Raw genomic sequence first — 21,429 nt, forward strand, 5'->3', positions numbered from 1 at the left:
AAAAAAGAGAGGGTAAAAGAGGGTCGTGAAAACCAAGTCAAACCCTCAGGCGTACTTTTGATGCGTTAGTCGTGAAAATTTCACCCTCTATATTTCTAAATGTGAAATTCGACATAAACAGAGACCCGATGCGAATAAGTTAAATATATACATATACATACTTTTAATGTATATAAATGTGTAGAATAAGGAAGACTAGAAAATACAAGTTTAAATATTTTGAAACATGAGAAAACGTTTTAGCCATAATGTCTAAAATAAATAACGAGCTGAGTTTATAAACCAAAAATACTGAGTAAAAACATCCATTATTTTTTTAAGAATCTGTCGGAAAAAAACTAGAAGTAGCCTCCAGTTAAAAATTAAAATTTAATTAACAATAAATAAACGGCTTATTTTTTGTAACGAAGAATTATTTCATCTAAAATATCTGTAGAGTAAAATTAAATTTAAAAAAAAAAATATATATGACCCGGAAGTTAAAAGTGTCGCGACTATAATCATTTGTAATGTCACCCTGCTCATCCTAAATATTATTTTTATTTCTTTTTGGTTTCACGCTACACATTAATTGTCCCTAAACTTATGAACTTATGTGAGTGCCAAGAAGATTGATACACATTAGTATCCGGAGTCTGTACCAGATTGCGTCTATTGTTATGATAAAAGTAGACAAAGAGTGCGTACTATATTTATATGATTGTCTTAATCTATTAATCAACTCTGACACTATTTTTCCCCATCACATGATCTCTTACTTCATTGACTGATCTTTTACTTCATTAACTGATCTTTTACTGTCCATTAATTTGATTCATACATCTAATGTAATATCTAATTTATAAGATATTAGATAATTAATTTATTCAAATGGATTTGATCAGTACTTGGACAAATAGTGGTTCTAAATAAAAAAAAAATGTAATTATAAAACGATAAATGTATATGTCATATTGATCTGAGTAATCATATACTCATTGCAAACATACTCTCCGAAGTTTATTAAATTATTCAAGCGCGGAAATGGCAATTAACTCGAGTACTGGTGACAGAAGCAGACTGCTGGCCGACGGGCAGACGCGAGTCCACTCGCGCGTATATACAGAAGCATGTCGGAAAAGCCTCAGGCATCTGTGTATGTACATAGACATTGCCTGTACTGATGCTTAACAGTCTATATACTATTTTATGTATTGCAAGTATATATATATATAATAGTAGTACTAGATCCTAACCACCCCACCCCTAAAACAGGATCCCACGTCGAACTCTAGCGCTCGATCAAACACGTACGTTTGTAATTTACTCTGAGGTAAAATTATTCATGAGAAAATATTTAAAAGAGATGTCTGTTTGTGACAATCGATAATATATTTACGTTTGGATAAAAGTTAAATACACGTGATCAATTTATTGTCACATACAAATACCTGTGTTTTATTTTTTTAATTACGTAATTTATGTAAAATAAAACAAATATTTTTTTATCAGCAGAAAGTTACGGACCATTAGATTAAACAAATACTGAAGCATAATTTCGACAATCTAATCAGTCGGTGGCTCTGTAAAACGAGCTGAGGCTGACACGATGAGCCGATTTCACTTCCAGTTGGGTTGGCGAATTAACAACATTGTTAACAAGTACAGCCCCCGCCGATAGTTGAGGAAAATCACCCCGTTAATTTCCACCCGATTTTGTCACGAAGTAGTGTCAAATAGGGACAGGAGAGTTGTGACTGTGACGCGTGAGAGTAGACGACGAGAGAGTCTAAAATCCCCCCGTAGAGATAAGTGTGACGACCTGTCCAACGACTCTGGGCAAGGGTTGACTCGCTGGCAATCAACGTAAAACGTAACGCCAACGGTAAAGGGGATTAGTTTATCTTCAAGCGAAAGCTCGTCACATCACAACTAACACTCTCCCTCTTTCTCTATCTCCACCCCGAGCCTATAGTCCTTCAACGTCTAAGCCTTCAATTTAATATTAAATACCCAGGCGCGGTATCGAAATAATAAAATAAAATTTACAAAGTAAAAATATAAAAATTAAACGGAGCATTTTCAAAGGGTCGAGTTTTTTGTCCGTAACAATAAATAAACACAAGGAAGAAAATAAAAATAAATAAGTTGAACTTGAGATTTACGGACTAGACTGTGTACACTTTTATACGAAGCGTTAATCCCTTTAATTTGAGCTGGAGCTCGTCGGAGCGTGCAAAAACCACAGACTACTGTCTACCGTAGACGTATAATACTGCGGTATGTATTACAGTGTCCTTAGTCCCTTTGACGTATAAGCATACTGAGTATTACACCCGTATCCTATATATTCCAAGCAATATTCATTCATCCGTCCATCCATATCCAGCGAAAGCTCGTTCGCCAGTGTCCACTTCGGCGTGACGTTCTCCCGCGCGTATCAGAGCATCTCTCACTCATCGTCGCACATATAGATATATGTGCGTATATATTTAGTGTACTTGTATGTACCGCACATTACACGAATTCCATTCATGTCCAGCACGGAGTGGCGGTGGATAAGTACCCGAGAATTATACTGGACAGTGTAATAAATAATGGACGCAAAATTGCTTTTGTATTCATATTAAGATACCTCGAGCACTCATTTTATCTGTCGAGTGAGAACCGAATATTTTCCTTCTATTCAGGATTAATGGCTCGGATGGATTTTATACAGGGAGTTTGAGTTCAAGGGTCTCTTCATAGATATACGTACATATATATATATTTTTCTGTAACATGTATGTATACAAATAAATATGCACCGAGAGAAACTGACCGTTGACTATCGACATGATTAATCGTTTTCTCCGGAAGTTTAAAAGAGTACGATGGAAGCGGCAAAAAAAAAAATAAAACGAATGGTCAAGTTGTACTTTATTTCAGCCTGATCTATCTCCCGGGTCTTTTGGGACATTTAAATTTAAAAATTTGACATTTCACGTACGTTTAATGTACGAGAAATAAATAATAGCTGAGGAAGCGTAAGGAAAAAAGTAAAAAGAAAAATGGAGATTAAATGTCTTGGACGACGGGTACAGCTTATCGACACTTGAGTAATACGATTACGTCCAGTCTGAAAGATGAACTGATGGACTCTTAAGATCGACAAATAAGGGGGTTTGAATGGATGGATGGTGGATTTTTTTGTGCTTTATAAAAGAAAAAGTTTTTCTATTCCCGTAAACTCCCATGACGACTATTTATCTTGGATTAATTTTCTACGGTGTATTTATTTTATTATATTTTTTTCACCGAGTCAACTATCTGCGTGAATTTATTTGTGTTTCACGTGTGATTTTTCATGAGCCTTTGAGACTAAAAAATTTATCTTATTATTTTTATTTTAAAAATGATAATCAGTGGGTGGGCTTTTAATTTAATACGAATAAAAACCTATAATAAGAGTACAAGGTCCTTCGAGCCAGCAGTCACCACTAGCAATAGCAGGAACATCACCACCCGGGGCGCAAGATGCCACCGACAATAATCCCGTTGTAAACAGCTCGTAACAACATAATTGCTTGTTCAGAGTCAGAGAGCCTCGTGCCGCGGAAATCGTCCTCGTTGGTCCAACGTTGATTCAACGAGCGAGCAAGTAAGAGCCGGACCGGTTAGACCGGGTAGCAAGAATGAGATAAGACGAGGGTGGAAAAAAAATAAATAACGCCGGGGGTCCTTTTAAATTGGCGACTTTTCGGTCAACAATCGACCCTTCCGGAGCTCGGTTGCCAACCGCCTCGTGTTACTCTCTTTCTCAGTTTTTTATTTTTTGTTACTTGGCTCGCTCTGGTTCCAGTAGCCTGTGAACAGAGTAAAGCCCCACGTAACACCCTACGGCTACGCTATAATGGTCACGGGGGTTGAAAAGAAACCGCCTTAAAATACGTTCCGACATTATAGTATAGATATAAACCTTCTATTCTGCTCTGACTTGCGCGAATATCTTCAAAGGCATCCTGACACTGTACTCATTCTCTCTCTACTTCCTTCCTCTTCGTGTTAGCGAAAATAAACTCAACCATGTTCCAAAGTGAGACACTTTGGCGCGAATAAAATTCTTTTATCTTTGTATTTCTAACACTATTTCTATTTTATTTTATACCCGACGTTTTATTGAACTTGTTATATAGATTTGTTAGGATTTATATTTAAAATAATAGTTCAAAAAAAAATAATTAGTTTGAGAACCAACATATGTGCAGCTTAACGCGAGCAATCGGTGGCCGAGGTGATTTAAAGCAAAAATAAAAAAACAAAATCGTGAGAATAAAATACAGTCAAATAAGTCAAACACCAGACACATTACAATCATTGACACTTGACATTTTTTTCCACCGGTAATTTACTTATGATTTTTTTTAACCCGTACTTTAGTTTGAATAAAACATGTCACCCTTATTTTTTTGATAAGTCACGAGATCGCGAACGAGACTCATGTCAGTTACACTACAGAAACTTTGGTTGTACAAATAAAAATAAAAGTTTGCGTGTCTTTTTTTTTCCACCCCAGACCCAGACACGAGGGAATCACGGAAAAAAATATAAAATAACTATTATGTTTAATGTTTATTTTACTAACTGCCAATTTAAATGCTCATTTAAATAGAACATAAATTTATTTTTCAATGGCGAAATATTTTTAAATTAAAATTAATAACGAAAAAAAATTTTAATCATTTTTGTGGTCATATGTGTGAATTGAATGTGACGTAGATAAATAATAATGCTTGGTACGGTAAGTTAAATTTGCAACGTCAAAGGTCCAAGTATTTGATTGCCTTTTCGCTCTTTTCATACACGTTTAAATGTATAGTTCCACGTATATACATACATGTATTTAATATATATGAACATGTAAGCACAATGAAAAGTGAGGAGTGTTGGGTGGGTTTGTAAAAGAGGTAATAAGCGGTATAGTAGCATGAAGCAGAAGCTCATTCATTGTCATGAAGCAAGTCAAAAGGAATTGCTCGACGAAATTTTTGCGGGAATTAATTTTGCGGTCGCGCCCCCGTGTCTTTCGCTGACGTTCTTACGGCTACTACTGTATATTACTGAACAGTACAAAAGTACTCTAGTGTGTAGTGCTGATGATGCACACAGCTACCGCACACTTAAACTTTTAATACTCATCTTTCAGAAGAGTCATAAGTACGGGGATTAATTAATACTTCTACTCACCCTTACACGTGTTCTTGCTCACTTTTTCTTCTCATCTCAAATCATTTCACTTCGCTCATCCTCTTATTTTACTTCATACTCTTTATTTATCATCTTCCAGCCTTTCTCGACTCCTTAGTTCGTGTTCAGTGTTCTCTTGATGAGTACTGCGGCATCTCGGACAAAGGGTAAATCGCATTAAGACTGTGGCCAACGAACGACGGGAAGCTAAACTCGGATTTCACGCACTCGGTTTACTTGAAATCTACTGGAATAAATAAAAAGTTTATTCATTTATATGTTAATGACTTTGTTTTTATTTCAAATTAAAAACATTTTTTTTTTTTTCGTAGATAATAAATTTCTCATGTATTTCTTTGGGTATAGTATTGACTTATTAACATACCCCGGGTCAAAAATAAAATTTGATTCAGGCTTGCTTCACCTTATTTTCTTTTGAAGTTATTGATTTGCCGACGATTTTTCAATAAGATCTCGACTTCTTGACTTAAATTAAATTTTTTTCATCTTAGTTTCACCTTATTTGTATTTTTTGATCTTAGTTTGAACTTATTCGTCTTTACTTCGAGCACAATAGACATTCACCTTACTTTTGACTTGCTGAACCAAGTCGAAAAAAAGTTATTTATTCGTCTTACTTTCGTCTTAATATATAAAAATTATTTCACCTTAGTTTTGACTTTTTCGCCTTATAATTTAAGTCGAAAAAGTCTAAACCAAGTTAATTTCGAATTGATTTCAACTTTTTCGTCTTAAATCGTGACTAAGTAAGCCAGTTAAGTCTAAACCAAGGCGAAAACTCAATGTATTTTATATCTCCGTAAAAAAAAGTCGAGTTTGTCTTGTGAAAAACGGCTCCTAATTTCGACTTGGTAAATCAAGTCTGAATCAAGTTCTATTTTTGACCCGGGATGACTGATCCACTAGAATGTATTTAATGATATTATTTTATTTACACATGTCACATAAATATTGAGTACAAGATTAAAGGAAAAATCGAATTCTCTGAAAATATATTTATCATTTTTAATTGGATCATTTATCAAATATATTATGTCAGTCTATGTTTTAAATATTTTTCAATAACTGGATACTTGATCTTATTGTATGAAGTATTTAATTATCACAAAAAAAAGTATTAAAAATTTTTAATCCATAAAAATGATAAAAAGTTCAAAGCAACGTTAAAAACAAAAAATCATCCATTTAATTTAAAATGGAGTAGATTTTTATAATAAAGAGAAATAAACAATAGCAAAGATACCCTCGAGCGATTTAGGTCTCAAGAGTGTCTCGATCCTCTTTCTATACATTATATTCATAATATAAGAAATACGAAAAATGAATGTGTGGCATCCCTTGATCTCTTTCTTTAATTTACAGCGCTCAAAGTGTCGACCCTTGTCCGTTAGTAAATAAAAAGAAACAAAGAGCAACAAGGGAAGGGAGAAAAAAAAGTAATAAAACCAAATGATCTCAAAAAATAAAGAAACTTGGTGATATGATGAGTAGAGGCTTTTTCTTAAAGCTTGATTCTGAAGTGCTGGTAGTTGATACCTAAGAGAGCCGAATGGCTGAGAACATTGTGCGTGAATGACGCGGTACTGAGGACATCAGCGAGTGAGGATGCACTAAACTTAAAGTAATATTTGCTTTGATACACCGCCGGGCTCTTTTGTGCTCACCCAAGTTGAGGTTCATCCTCTTACGTATGACGACCAGATAATGTCTGTCGGGGTACACTCATCATATATACATGCACATACATACATACATTTAATAATATATCCTACTGCTACACAATACGCCACTCTACATATATATACATATATATTTAATACTTTTAAAAAAGTTTGCGTCGTTATAGAAACGACGACGATGAAAATTATTATCATTCTGCGGGTATTCTTGTGTGTGTAATACTCTCAGCTCGAGCCATAAGCATCGAAAAGATATTTATGACAAAAAAAATATATATGTTATATGCATACCTATGCAGCATATATGTATTATAAAAAGTAAAATAAAATAGTAGACACAATTCGCAACGGTCACATTCCAATTTACATGACATCATGACAAAAGTGTATGATGTTTTTTCCATGACATTTTACTTATAATAAAAAAATATCGTAAAATGTAAATAAATTTAAGTTTTTTATAAATAAATTTAAAAAGTCATTTTTATTATTAATACTTTTGTATATATTACTTAAAATGTTTAACAGACGGTTAAACATAAATGTCGTTATTTATTTTTTAAACAGTAATTTATATTTATCTTAAAAAATATTTAACAGGTAATTGAATTTTTTTGAGTTATTTAATGGATAAATAAATAGTTGTTTGCTTAGAGATTGTTGAGTATTTTTATAATGAAAAAGTATGTGAGGATGTTTTTTATTTTAAAAAAAGTGTATGTACTGAGCATTCCAAACGCCAAGTTCAATTACGGTGATACGTTGACAAACGTCCTCGGTAATGCCTCAAGGCAAGGGGTTTAAAAGCAATGCGGTAAGCGTTTAACGTTCAACGAGCAAACCGAAGAAGAAGAAACCGCGATAAACCCACGAAAATTATTGCCTCACTTGGCGGTGACCGCTTGCGATGGTTTTGCGCGCACGTTTGCAATTTGTTACGTAGCGCAACAACCCCCTTGTGACACCCACGACCTTACCAAGGCGACTTGACTCGGCAACTCAAACTTCAGTCTTGGCCTCACTCACTTTTTTTTGCTCAACACATGTGTAATATGTGCGAGTGTGTATTATATATAATACGACTATAACTATAACTGTAAGGCATGTGGCATAACGTAAAAGCAACTCGAGAATTCAATGAGACGTTTGTCGTTCTCGACGCTCGTATATGCACCACATGACCACCACGAGCCAAACCGCAAAATCACCCGCCGTGAACGAAAAAATTTAAAAAAATAAAAAAAAAAACAAATGAAAAAAGAGTTATTCAATCGTTCGCGCTTTACGATCCTCGAGGTGTTCGGTGTCGAGAATTTTATATTTTTTTTATCCTTCATGGAGGTCTTAGGAGTTTCTTATTGTCACGTATTGCACCCTTTGTGGCATCACTTTACAATAATTCATACATTGAAATACTAATTTTCAATAAAAATATTAAGTAATAAATTATTAATATTAAAATAAACTCACTTTCAGAGTAAATTTCACTCCGAAGAGGATTTCATCCACGTTAACTCCGCAAATTTTTCATAGTAGCATGTATTTTAAAATCTCATTCAGTAATTTGGTTTGTTAGAAATCGCGATAGGTTACTCAAATTCCACATGTTTTGCTGTCAACCTCTTTAATATTTGACACTTGAGTTAGAGGCTATAGCGCGCATTCATTCACCTGAACTTGCATGCGTTCGTTAATTTTTTTTTCTATTATTGCTTTCGAACTTGTTTTTGTTCTCTTTTTTACGTTTAATTGTTGGTCCCAACTTCCAGACCCTGGTAATAATCAATAAACAAGTCAAGGAAAAAATTTATCTCAATAATTTGTAAGCTTAAAAAAATATAAAATTTTTTTGCGAATAAAAACACTTTAGCTTTTAGCTTCCCCGCTGAGTGTTGAGGTGACAAAAGTCTCGAGATCCAGAGTATAAGTCATTGAGATTGATGCTCGGGTCATCTCAGCATCTTTTGTCAAGTCACCGAGCATTAGAGGGTTATATTTGATACTAGACTGCCACGGAAGAGTATATAAGTAAAGAGACCGAAGGCAAGAGCCCCTAAGGTGGATCTCAGAGTAAACGGGGTGTAAAATGCATTTAATTCGCACGACAATCTATAGGAGTAAAAAAACCCGAGTTTTCTCGTCCACAAATAACGATAAGAAGAGAGAAACGACACGTGATATTGCCCTCGTGAAATTGGACGACTTTAGGGTGGACCGTGAATGGCTTGATGGAGATCGTGACGTCGAATTTAAGATAAAGAGCTATCATTAAGAAGTATATATTCCATGAGAATTTATATACGTGCCATTGCAAAATATATATACATATATACTAGTGAGCAATGACGATAATAAACGTCAAAAAAGATTGTCAGGTTGATTCGTCTTTAACTGTTTTGATGTGACGAGAATATATGTTCGTCAAACTGCATGGCTACTGTAATAAATTAAACGTTTCGATTGGTTTTACAATCGACGGGCAAATGGATCGATCAATCTCTATTTCAACATCGCGCTGTTTAAAGTCAATCATCATTACTATTATCATCGTCACAATGAAATTGGAAAATAAAAAAAAAACTGAAGCCATTTGATATTTTATAGAAGCTTTCTCATTGACACAGAAACGAATATTGTATCGATACTTTTATTAGCGAGATTTCAGTATCAATTTGCCAATTTTACAACAGATATTCCGGGATACCCGGGTCACAATATCTAGCCTCATCAAACCCAAGTGAACCTCAATCCAGCCTCACTGAGTAAAAAATCTGAAAACCGCCTGACCCTGCGGGCCAGCCCCAAAATTTCCCGCAGTTTTCGAGCTCAGGGAGCTCGGAAACATTATTACTTGTAAATTTTTTAGCTCTTCGAGCTCGAAAATTTGTTAGGCCGGTAAAACATACCTTCACTGAAAAATTATAATTTTTGTCCGACGATATCTTTGGAACGAATCAATCGATTTGAACGTTCATGGTGGCAATCGGAAGGGCTCACCAAGACTTAGAACTGATTATAATTTGAGGTAAATCGGGCAAGTGGTTTATGAGTTGTATGCAAAAAACCAATAACAAAAAAATTTTTTAATTTGTATTCTTCGTATAACTTGTAAGCTACATGACTGATCTACCCCAAAATCTAATCAATTCTAAGTTTTTGTGAGCTCTTTCGATTGCCATCAAGTACATTCAAATCGGTTCATTCGTTCCAAAGATATCGTCGGACAAAAAAAAGATCACACACACACACACACATACACACGGACGTCGACCCGGGAATAGTCAGAATAGTTTCCTAGGACCTCAAAGCGTCGACATCTGATGAACTCGATTTTTGAAAATCGGACCGAAACCAATAACTTCCCGAATTTTTGAAAATTTACAATTTTTTTAGCGGGAGGTTAAAAAATAATTTTGAGCCTCAAACGATGTTCAAAAAGCATCAATGAGCGTCAAATAGTGATCAGGGAGCCTCAAATAATACTAATCGAATTTAAATTACATAGCTGAGTAGGAGGTTCATTTGAGGCTCATTGAGGCTTTTTGAACATCATTTGAGGCTCAAAATACTTTCTTTACTCAGTGAGGCTAGATTGAGGCTTACTTGGATTTGATGAGGCTAGATTGAGGCTAGATATTTTGACCCGGTACATTCTTTATTATACATAAGAATTAAATGTAAAATATTGTTAACAGAGAAAGTGTTTTGCTGAATAGATTTGCTTTTAAATGAATCGTTTAGAGGTTGATAAAATTTTGAGACAGAATATCTGGAACATCCGCGCGAGCATTGTTAATAAACGGCATCTGTCACCGAATATGTCGAGCGTTGCGTTGCATTTCACATTTTATGTTTTATGTCGAACGGGTGTGAGTTGGGTTTATAGACCTTGGGGTTTATGTTTCACACCACGCGTGCACTGGTCACGCATGTGCATAATGTCGAGTAAACGGATTTACTTTTTTACTAATAGCTAATCATATTTTTTGAAGGTTCCATTATACATTCGTACATGAATAAGTATTTTATATTGACGTATATGTATGTATTAATTTTATTCGCCCTATTTTCTTGGTATCTGAGCATTTGTGTCCCCTAGTAGACATACAGATATCACGTAATAGTAAGAAATGACTGTGATTTTTAGTACCAGAGATTAAAGTCGAACAAGATCAATCACTGAGCTCAGTTGACCAATTCATTTTTCAAAAATATCTTATCTGATGCAGCTAAACCAAATCCATCGGTCATATGTTTCTCATATATATAAATATATACAAGTATTTTTGTATTGTTGTTGTTATTAATATTGTTGTGGCGATAAGGGAGCTGAGTAATAGAGCACAGTAGAAAAAAAATAAAAGAAAAGGGATGACTTTTGTCACTAAATGATGGACGATCTTGTGCTAAACTGAAATATAGTAGAAATGTAATCCGTTCGACCGTAACAACTGTCTAAGAAGTTTTACAAAAAGAATAATTACATCGATAAACTCAATTTTTTATGATGATAAATATTTTGTATTATTAAATAATCGTGTTTTAATAAAAAATTAATTTTTTAATTGTATAAAATTAAAAAGCCCGAAAATATATAAAGCCGCCGGCTAAAATCGATGGTTGAAAAAAAAAAATAACGACAAAAAATACTTGAGGGATTAAAAAAAGGCTTCTGAGAGGTTCGTTAAAAATCAAGGGCATCTCTTAAGGAATATCAGGAATTTAAAATTTAAGAACGTGCTGTGAAACAAAAGAAAATTCCTTCTCTATTACAGAGTGGGTACAGTATACATTATACTGTATGTTGGAAGAATGCAAAAAAATAAAAATAAAATAGAATGGTTAGAGAAAAAAAATCCAAGTGACCGTAATCGACTTCAAGTATACGAAGCGTATAAGTAACCTTAACGAGGCTTTGCTAAATTTAAACTAAAATATTTTTTCCAGCCAGCTGTCGATCCAACTCGGGTGAACTGGCTCGTGAAATCCATTCGCGTATACTTGCTTGTCGTCATATTATAATCGTAGTTGTTGTAGTAGTAGTGATTCTCGGACCACTTCACAAACCTCCCTTCGTGATCTCTTGCCACGTCTCTCATCGTCCACCCTCAAAATCCTACCAAGCTGACTCGTGTTACTCATTCTGTCTCGCCATTGATAACTTATAGACAACCTTTAGACTTTTTAGATCCACCCCAATGTAGACTAATAGATCTCCGTGCGATATAATCCGTGGCCTCCCTTAGGAAAAATTCAACGAATTAAAGAGCATATGAACACCTGATCGTGACCCTTAGATCTGGATATAAAAATCGGGGTTACCAGATTATCAATTTTAGTAAAAAGATAAAATTCGTCCAGATGTTTCTAGACGATAAAATTTAATTAATCTTAATATCTTTATTGTTTACTAACTATCTGATTTTTTGTGGGACATAACTTTCAACTGAGTAAAAGTCTAAGGGGTAAATTTAATCACACAAATTTTTTTAATTTTTAGATCCTATTTTTTTTACAAACAACAGATAAGTAAAAATAGTGCAACGGAGTCACTCTGATAGCATGATTTCCTTAGGGACCGATTAAAACCTCTTTTCTCTATTTAAGTTGGGATTGAAATAAAAAAAAAAAGATGTTAAACCGTTGATTTATATTGGAAGGTACAAGTAATCCATGCGAAAGCACGTCACTGTCTGGAATCAATCTAGTTGATGCGTAAAGAAGACCGAAAAAAAAATAAGATACGAAAATAGAGTGAAATTTGTGTCAAGACAGACAAAGCGGCAAAAAGTTATGCAGGTGTAAGGCACTAAATCTATTCATATAATTCAAATACGTGACCACGCATCCGATTGTACGATAATCCGGGCCTTTCAATCCCGAAGTATTGAAAGGCGAATATAAAGTACAACGTGAACCAAAGATATAGACCCACTGAGACAGACAACTGAGCCCATATGCACTCGACCGTAATATCTAAACAGCAGAGGGATAATATCCGCATTATTGCTGTCGTTAAATTTAAATCAATTAACATTTCAATTTTCCCGTCTGTCATATTTAACATTACCACATATTTTACATATTATTATTATTGATATTTTATGTTGGGAAGTGTGTAACCTCATTATAGAACATCATTATCATAGAAAACCCACCATATTGACCATAACTCAGCGATCAACGAGATAATTATACGAAAAAGCAATTAGCGAGTCATTAATTAGAGTAAAAAAAAAATTTCATGTCGTCGATTGACTCACTTTTAAATCAACATAATCCTAATATTAATAATTATGCTAAAACTCGTTTGTAACGATCAACCATATGCTCTCGTCAGTTTTATCACCGATACAAATAACCGATTAACGGATTGTAAAAAAAAAAAAATAAATTTAAATAAATTAACGCATTAATTTTTTTCCGTCCAAAAGTTCTTTCTACAAAAAACAAAATTAGGTCAGTAGTTGAATGAAAGAAAATCCAATCGCGCGTTGAATCATATTGTAAAAAATATTAAGTTATGACAGTGACGTAATCGAATAACGTGGGAATGTGCAGCGCAATCTTGAAAAGTACAATCCAATACACTTGGGATATGTGTCTTGACAAATAGCTCATCTCATTCAAAAACTTTTATACCTAAGCATATAAAATCTGACCTCACTTATCCTTTTATTATTATTATTGTCATTATTATTCTATGATTTTTTTATTGACGAGAATCATCACTATTATATTATATAGATCTCTATAAGGAGAGGGCTTAAAAAAATATTTAAAAGCTTTTAAAATCTTAAGCCTTTTAAATTTAAATTCTGAAATGAAGCATTTATGGAGGTTATTATAAGTTTGTGTGTATGAGATTACTGTAGAAAGATGAGAGACTAGATGCCGAGCTATTTTAATGGATACAGAAGTGACTACGATTTTCTATGAGGTGCAATAACACCACGCTGATTTATCACCGGTTTAACCCTAACTTGGGGTTACACAGCAATGAACAGTATACCGATATGCAGTAATATACAGTAATACCAGGGAATATATATGTGTATACCTATGAAATGGGGAATATATATATCGTTTAACCTGAGCATTGTTGAGGGCAAACGTATGTAAAGTCACCGTGACGATCGTGACGTTGGTGCAGAGTAATATTGACTGGAAGGTTCACCATTCAAAGGTCGAGTTTCCTTATTGTCGTGTCAGGGTTGATTTCGAGTCTTCAATACTCTTTCTTTAATGTAACGTGCTCACAAAAGAAGGACTTTTTTAAATTTCTTTAGATAAAAATTTAAAATGACAAAACAGTAAAATGTTTGTGAAAATAAATACGTTGGCAAATTTTATTGGAGAAAAAATAAAAAAATTTAAGAATATGACGAAAGAGAAGATGGATATGAGAGTGTAAGAGAGAAGAAGGGTAAGCGAAATCTGGTAATAAACTAGAGCTTTTTAAATAGCCTTGGATCATAAACTTGGTATCTCTTGAATAAGAATGACATTGTCTGTCTTTGTTATTTTATATCATTGCGACTGGGTTTTTTTTCTTTCAGCCCCATGGACTTTTTTGTGGTTTAATGACGGTAATTAAAAATGCCACAACGCCTGGACGAAACTAATTTTCGAGAAGCTTTTTTTTATTAGCTTATCACTCGTCTGCACTGCTGACTTTTTTTGTGCTTCATTCGTAGAATTTTATTGCATATATTTAATATAATTTATTGTTTAATTATCATTTTAATTAAGATATTTTATTAGTTTTCAAATATATTTAAATAAAAATGAGGATTATTTATTTTCTTGTAAAAATAATATTTTTATAATTTGAAAAATTCGACAATAGATTGACGAGTCTTAGAACTGCCCGCTATCGTCTTAGAAAGTTTTTATAGTTAAATCAGAAAAGGATTATTTTTGTTCTTGAAACAATGGACTTGGTGTATTATTATAAATACAATAAAAATTAATTTCATTGTAAAGTAGATGCAAATGTTTGTTGACTAAATATGCGTTAGTAAAATTATTTTTTATTGATTTTAACAATAACACGTAAGGAGAATCTATTTGACGATGTAACACTCGATAAGGTGTTCAAGGGTATGTAGTGCTTGTATCCAATAGTTTGTGCATGAGCGTTATGTTAAAATTCATCAATTACAATAAAAAGCTTTTTGCACGTCAATAGGTATATGAGTGTTGCAATTTAGTTTGTTGCTTAGCTACCAATATAACTTGGTGACAATATCATAAATTTACTGTCCTGGATTACGTGGTGGTTACTTCAGTCAGCCGCGGAAATGCGAGTCGTCCTGACGATTTACTAAGCGCTGTCAAAAAAATCATACCTGATACCTAACAATTGATAATTATTTTATATTTCATCGAAAAATATTATATAAATATTGTTTAAAATAATTTTAAAATTGTTGTTTCTCAAATTAAAATCCATGGCTTAAAATTAAAAATTTTTTTTTTGTAAGCTACTACTTTAGCTGACAAAACACTATGTGAGTATCATACAGTTTGATGAAAATTATATATAAAAATTTATAATTACATGCTACCATATTTTTTTTTTTTTTGCAATGAAGAAAGAATTGAAAGGTCATTAAAAAAAATGTATTTTTCAGGAAGGGATGCAACTCAAATATGAAACTTTTCATCAGATTTTTTATGTTCTATTTATTATCTGAAAATTTCTGCGAGGGTTTCAAGTTTTCAATGATACGAGAACATCCTGACTCAACAGCTGTCACTGATAAATTGGTAATTATAATAATTCGTAAGACGTATTTTATAATGATCCATCCAATAAAAATCTCTTACTTTCTCTACGTTATTCAACACAATTTCTATTAATGAAAAAACTATGCTCAAGAATTTTTTCAAATTTTAATTTTTCATAAAACGATTTTGATTTTTATAAAAAAACGCGCCCAGGTGGTCTTTTTACGAATTTTTGACGTCTGCTATATTAAATCTTGCAACAAAAATTTGGTAGAAAGCATACATCAGGAAATACATGCAAACGAAAGTCTTTTTTGAAGAAATTATGTCTGTCAGCACTCTTAACATATCCCTTATTCAAAAATTTTCTTCAAATTCGAATTTTCAGTTGGTTACAAAAAATTAAAAAATCACTTTTTTTTCTTCAAAACAGTCGTTTTCAATCCTCAAGTGTAATGAAAGTTGTTTACAAAAAATCCATCAAAATATGTCTTTTCTTGGAAAAAAAAATTTACATATTTCATCCAAAAGTGGACTCTAGGCATGTCTGTAAAAATAACATTATCGAGCACATTGACCATAAATTTTAATAATGGCTTTATATTAACTACTATATTAATAATTCAATAATCAAAAAATATATCTATTCATTGCAGGCAAATTTTCTTGAAGATTGTTTGATTGAACGCTTAAATCCTCTCATGATTTCCATTAATCTGGCTGATATAGTTTATGGAAATTTTCGAAAATCAGGTCCACCACCAACGATAATAATTGATCAAAAATTTCAGACGAAAGATATAAATTTATTTCCACCAGCCTATCCCACATATTTGTTATCTGCACAATCATCAAAAAATCTCAAATCTATTCTTCTTAAATTAAAGTTATCTTCATGGTGGAGTACCGAATCCATTTTCATAGCCGTGGACGACATTTCCGAAAAATCGTGTGAAAAAGCACCGAAATATCTGCAAACAATGTGGAAACTGAACTTGGTCACCTCATTCTTCATATGCAATGAAAACCACAGCGATATGATGTTATTCATGTTTAACCCTTTTGCTGATCGAGCTCCTAATGGTTGGACGAAAATGAAGGATCTCGAAATTAAAAAAAATAACTCGTGGACGATTTATAAACAGAAGTATTCACCTGGTAATTATTATCAAAAATAATTATCACCGAAAGTTTCTAAAAAAACATTCAAAATGAGTTAAAACTTTTTGTTTCGTTTTCAGGAAAAAATTTATGCAGTAGTTTATTCTTCGATAAAGCGAAGTTCCTTGATGGCTACAAGATAAATGCTGTTGCAAATGCGAACCCACAGAAGAAATGGACACCAGGAAAGGCTTATAATCTAACAACGATGCAGGACAAACTGAGTTCATTCACAAATAAATTTTTTAGCACAATATTCCCACTTATGAATGTAACTCCGAGTATTGATTTCGATTTGCCAGGTAACCAGATTAATGATACATCACATGGATTTATATTAAAGCTCGTTAATGGGACACACGATATCGCCCTTAATGGCCGTGATCTCCGAGAATACGTTAACGTTTCGTACACTTATCCTCTTGACGAAATAGAAATAGTCATCTTAACTCAACATCGCAAGTTTTTAACCCCATTCGAAAAAATTTGTAAATTTTATAGTACGGGAGTTATATTACTGTCGATTCTTGTTTTTCTAATGACATCTCTCTTTTTGACTTTCTATTTCAAACAACCTTTTATGTATGCATCCTTAGAAGTTCTCCGATTGGCTTTGAGTGCTGGTATTTTAACACCCTTGAGAACATCTCGTATTAGAATTTATTTTTTCACGGTTTTTCTCTTGGTACTCATAATTAACGCGACGTTCCAAGGCCACTTGTCCGCATTTTTAACCAAACCTGAACGCCCAACTGTCGATAGCTTTGATGATTTAGTAAAGTTCGAGTACTCTATTTATCTACCACCTTCTTCTGAGGTTTTATTTCAACAATTTCCGGAGTCTTATAGGAAATATATCAACCGATCTGAATGGGATTGTCATCAACACGTTTTTAATGATCCGAACTCAGGTTGTGTTGGAGCTGCTAGCCGCTTAGTAGATCTTGCTGTATCGAATGACTCATTACATGTTTCGCCGTACGTATTTCATTTGCCAAATACCATCTTGGTTCGTCAAGATTGGCCGCTGAAGAAAAAATTCGACGCTATTAATTTGAGATTATTTGAATCAGGTTTCTTACAATTGTGGAATGATCAGGAATCCAGAGATCCTATAAAAAAACTACACTTTAAAGAGGCTTTATTAACTAAAGCCCGATACCGCCCTATCGAAGTTGATGATTTGAGCTTCATATATATAATATTCATTATTGGTCTAATACTGGCAATAATAGCTTTTATTTTTGAACTTTACTTCGGATAAACAAAATTTTAAAACCAGTTGATCTTATTCTTATAATAAATCCAACCAAAACGACATGTGTTAGAGAGTTACAACTTTCTTTTTTTGAAAATTCATAATTATCATAGCGGATAGTTAATTCCGAAATTAATAACGAATAATGTAGTTGGATTTTCTATTTTATCTAGAAGTGAATAAAAATATTTATAGATGTGACTAATTTCGAAATAATGTCAAATATTATCATCATAAATTTATCAATAATTATGTAACTTTTGTGATAAATAGGGCCAGGATTTTTGCTTTAATTTAAAAATAATAATCAATAATTAATGGTGTGAACTTTTTGATATCACGGCAAAAATATTGGTCGTATAAAAAAATTTTTTGGAACAAAAGTTGTAGGAAATTTAATTTTATAAAAAAAATATCTCATAATTTTTTATTATGACTAATAAAAAAGCCGTAATTTCAAAATTAAGATTTTTGTAATTATTAAAAATTTGTATTATTCATTATGAACTTTAATTTCGGAATTACGGTGAAAATATTGGTCGTATCAAAAAATTATACGAGAGATTTATTTTAGAAAATTAAATTTCCTACAACTTTTGTTTAAAAACTTTTATGGTAAAACAAATATTTTCGCGGCAATATCAAATATTTGAATAATTCATTTAAAAATTAATGCAAAAATCTTGTCCCTAGTGATAAATAATTAAAAACTGTATTGCTGTGATAAATAAATAATAACGAATCAAAAACATTTTTCTTGTGATTTAACTATTTTTCAATTAAATGAATACTCACACTGCGTTAATTTTAAAATCTAACTGAAACCTGAAACTCGTAATTTCCTTATTTGTAAAAAATAATAAATTTTCTAAACCGGAAATTAAAAATAAATATAATTAATAATCTTGCTTAAGTTTAATTTAAATAAAACTCTCGTTAAAATAATAAATGATAAATCATGAGTAAATTTAACCACTGCCATCAATACTAATACTCAATTTCACACACTAGTTTATAATTAAAAAGCATTTGCCTCATTAGCATATTATCTTGCTGTTGCTAATGATAATATAGTGTAGTGTAGTATAGCTATACATACATATATATATATATGAAACACGCACATCAGGATGTAACGTACAGCACACACGACTAACTCATCCGATAAAGTCTGTCTCTTTCTCATTATCTATTTATGTCTATCTTTTAAATCCACTAATACTAATGCTAATACTATACATGTACATAAATATATACACCTATCCTATTATGTACGATGTGTGCAACACGAATAAAATATATACGCTACTCATCACGTTCACCAATGTGGGAAATACACGATTAACCATCGCTCAAAATTAATTAGTACTGGCATCCGATTAAAATGCTTCATCAAATAAACGTGATACCAGAGGATATAAAAGTATATATACATATATATTATTCACCCAGAATAACATATATCCTCGCTGTAAATTGACGTGATCCTTTTGGAAACTATCTGTCCATAATCATCATCCATTTAAGCTCGCTTCAATCGACTTTACATATTTATATATGTATATATATATACATTAATTTTTGTTAAATATAAGACTAAAAAAAGGCCATTTAATTTTTTGCGGTTGTATTGATGGTAAATAATTGACACAATAATTGACACTATCCATTGAAAATTATTCAGCTCAAGTTAACATTATAGATATTTTATTAAAAACCTTTTCAACATTCTATTGACACTTTTATTAATAAATTGAGAGCACGACGTGATGTACGTGAATATTTAAATAAATTAAATATTCAATTTTCATAAATTCATATACGTCATTGTCGTTGCATCAATTCATTTTTGTCATGCGAGGATAAAACTTTGATTTAATTAAAATTATAATTCATTTCAAATTTTAATTAATAATAAATTATTTACATTCATTTACTATACGAGCTTATTATTATTTAGTGTTTCTCTAAAGTTTAATGACCAGATAGTTGAATAAAAAATTAATTTACGCCTGTTATAACAAGGTCTGTATGTATTAGACGTGTTAGTATTCATTTGTAGTTCCCCTACAATAGGTACTTGCTTGAATGGGCGAACGCCCCTAAAAACAGAAAATAGAATTTTCTAGTAGTGTAACCACACACTGGACTTGTACATCTGTAAGAAGGATACTCAACTACTCTTGCCCTTTATTCTTGCCTATTCCAGGACTTATATGGAAGCATTTAGAGACTGATAGAACTCGGGATCAGACACGGTATCAGATGTGATCTGTCGTCGGTGCAAAATGAAATCTCAGGAATGTAACGACCTCAAGACATTCCCGATAGAAAAAAATAAAAGGAATCTGAATCTCTTGGGTGAAACAAATTTGACGGTTGACTATACATGTAAGGGTAAATCTTATTTTTTCCGTCCTCATTCGTCTGGTCCTAAGTATCATTTCGAGTAAACAAGAGAGAAAGAAACTATTTTCTTTTTACACCCTCATTGTATCTGGTCTCTCGCCTTTTTCTTTTCTCAGTCTCAGATAAACTATCAGTCACACCCTGCGACTTTTATTTCTCGCAATCATCCTTGCTTTGTGTTTATACACTACATGTATATAAGTAAATACATATAAACACTGGTGCTTCGATAGAAATCTATACTGACAAAAGTCACTTTATACTTGACGAATATACTGAAAGGAGCAGAACGTTTGATGGCAGTCGTGAGTCGGCTTTTATTGCGTTGTCTAAACGAGCCTTACAAACATCACCGTTGATTGAAAAGGCATTCCAAATTTCCTTTTTGTCTTCAATAATATAAGAAAATTGACTACAAACAATTCTTAACTTTTTCCAAAAATCTATTAATCAACAACTCAAAAAACTTTCTATCATTTTACGATAAATAAAAAAATTCCATCTATTATGATACTATTAGAATTTCAATAGCCTAGATGACCGGAAATGGCGGAAAAAAATATATTCAAGACCAATTTCATCCCTTTATTTATACAGTTTTTTGTGAATATTAAGCACTTTCCTCTTTTTCAAGACCGTCGATCCTAGATGAGGGTGATTGTAGCAGGACAGAATAAAAAATTGAGCGATATCCTGGCACGGGTTTTACAGTATCGTGTGTTAGCGGCGTCGACGGACATGCATATAATACATTCGAAAAAATACAGTGGACAGAAAACTATGGAGTTTTTTATTATAAGGCATTTGCGTGATGTAGTCTCTCTGTCTGAGTATTGCTGTTTCTATCGCCATAGGAAAATGAAACCGGTAATGCTTGGGCATTGATGGATTCGTTGAATGGGGGGATTATGCGCAGCATAAATACGCAATTTCGTCACGAATGTGAGAGCGAACGGCTTTAGT

General features: G+C 32.8%; 1 protein-coding gene and 1 long non-coding RNA gene across 4 annotated transcripts in view; one reads left to right on the plus strand and one right to left on the minus strand.

Annotated features, from left to right (window-relative positions):
* Positions 1 to 21,429, minus strand: part of LOC130667066 (uncharacterized) — a 190,984-nt gene that overhangs the window by 77,959 nt on the left and 91,596 nt on the right. For all 3 annotated transcript variants that reach the window (XR_008989792.1, XR_008989794.1, XR_008989793.1), the window contains one exon: positions 5,206 to 5,452. This is a non-coding gene — a long non-coding RNA (uncharacterized LOC130667066). The remainder of the gene's footprint in view (positions 1 to 5,205; positions 5,453 to 21,429) is intronic.
* Positions 15,210 to 18,351, plus strand: LOC130667058 (uncharacterized). Its single transcript, XM_057468453.1, has 4 exons — positions 15,210 to 15,418; positions 15,542 to 15,677; positions 16,295 to 16,796; positions 16,880 to 18,351. Coding segments are annotated over exons 1-4 (1,824 nt in total). The 5' UTR covers positions 15,210 to 15,416; the 3' UTR covers positions 18,064 to 18,351.

Source organism: Microplitis mediator, chromosome 4 (assembly GCF_029852145.1).
Source record: "Microplitis mediator isolate UGA2020A chromosome 4, iyMicMedi2.1, whole genome shotgun sequence".
NCBI lineage: Eukaryota > Metazoa > Arthropoda > Insecta > Hymenoptera > Braconidae > Microplitis > Microplitis mediator.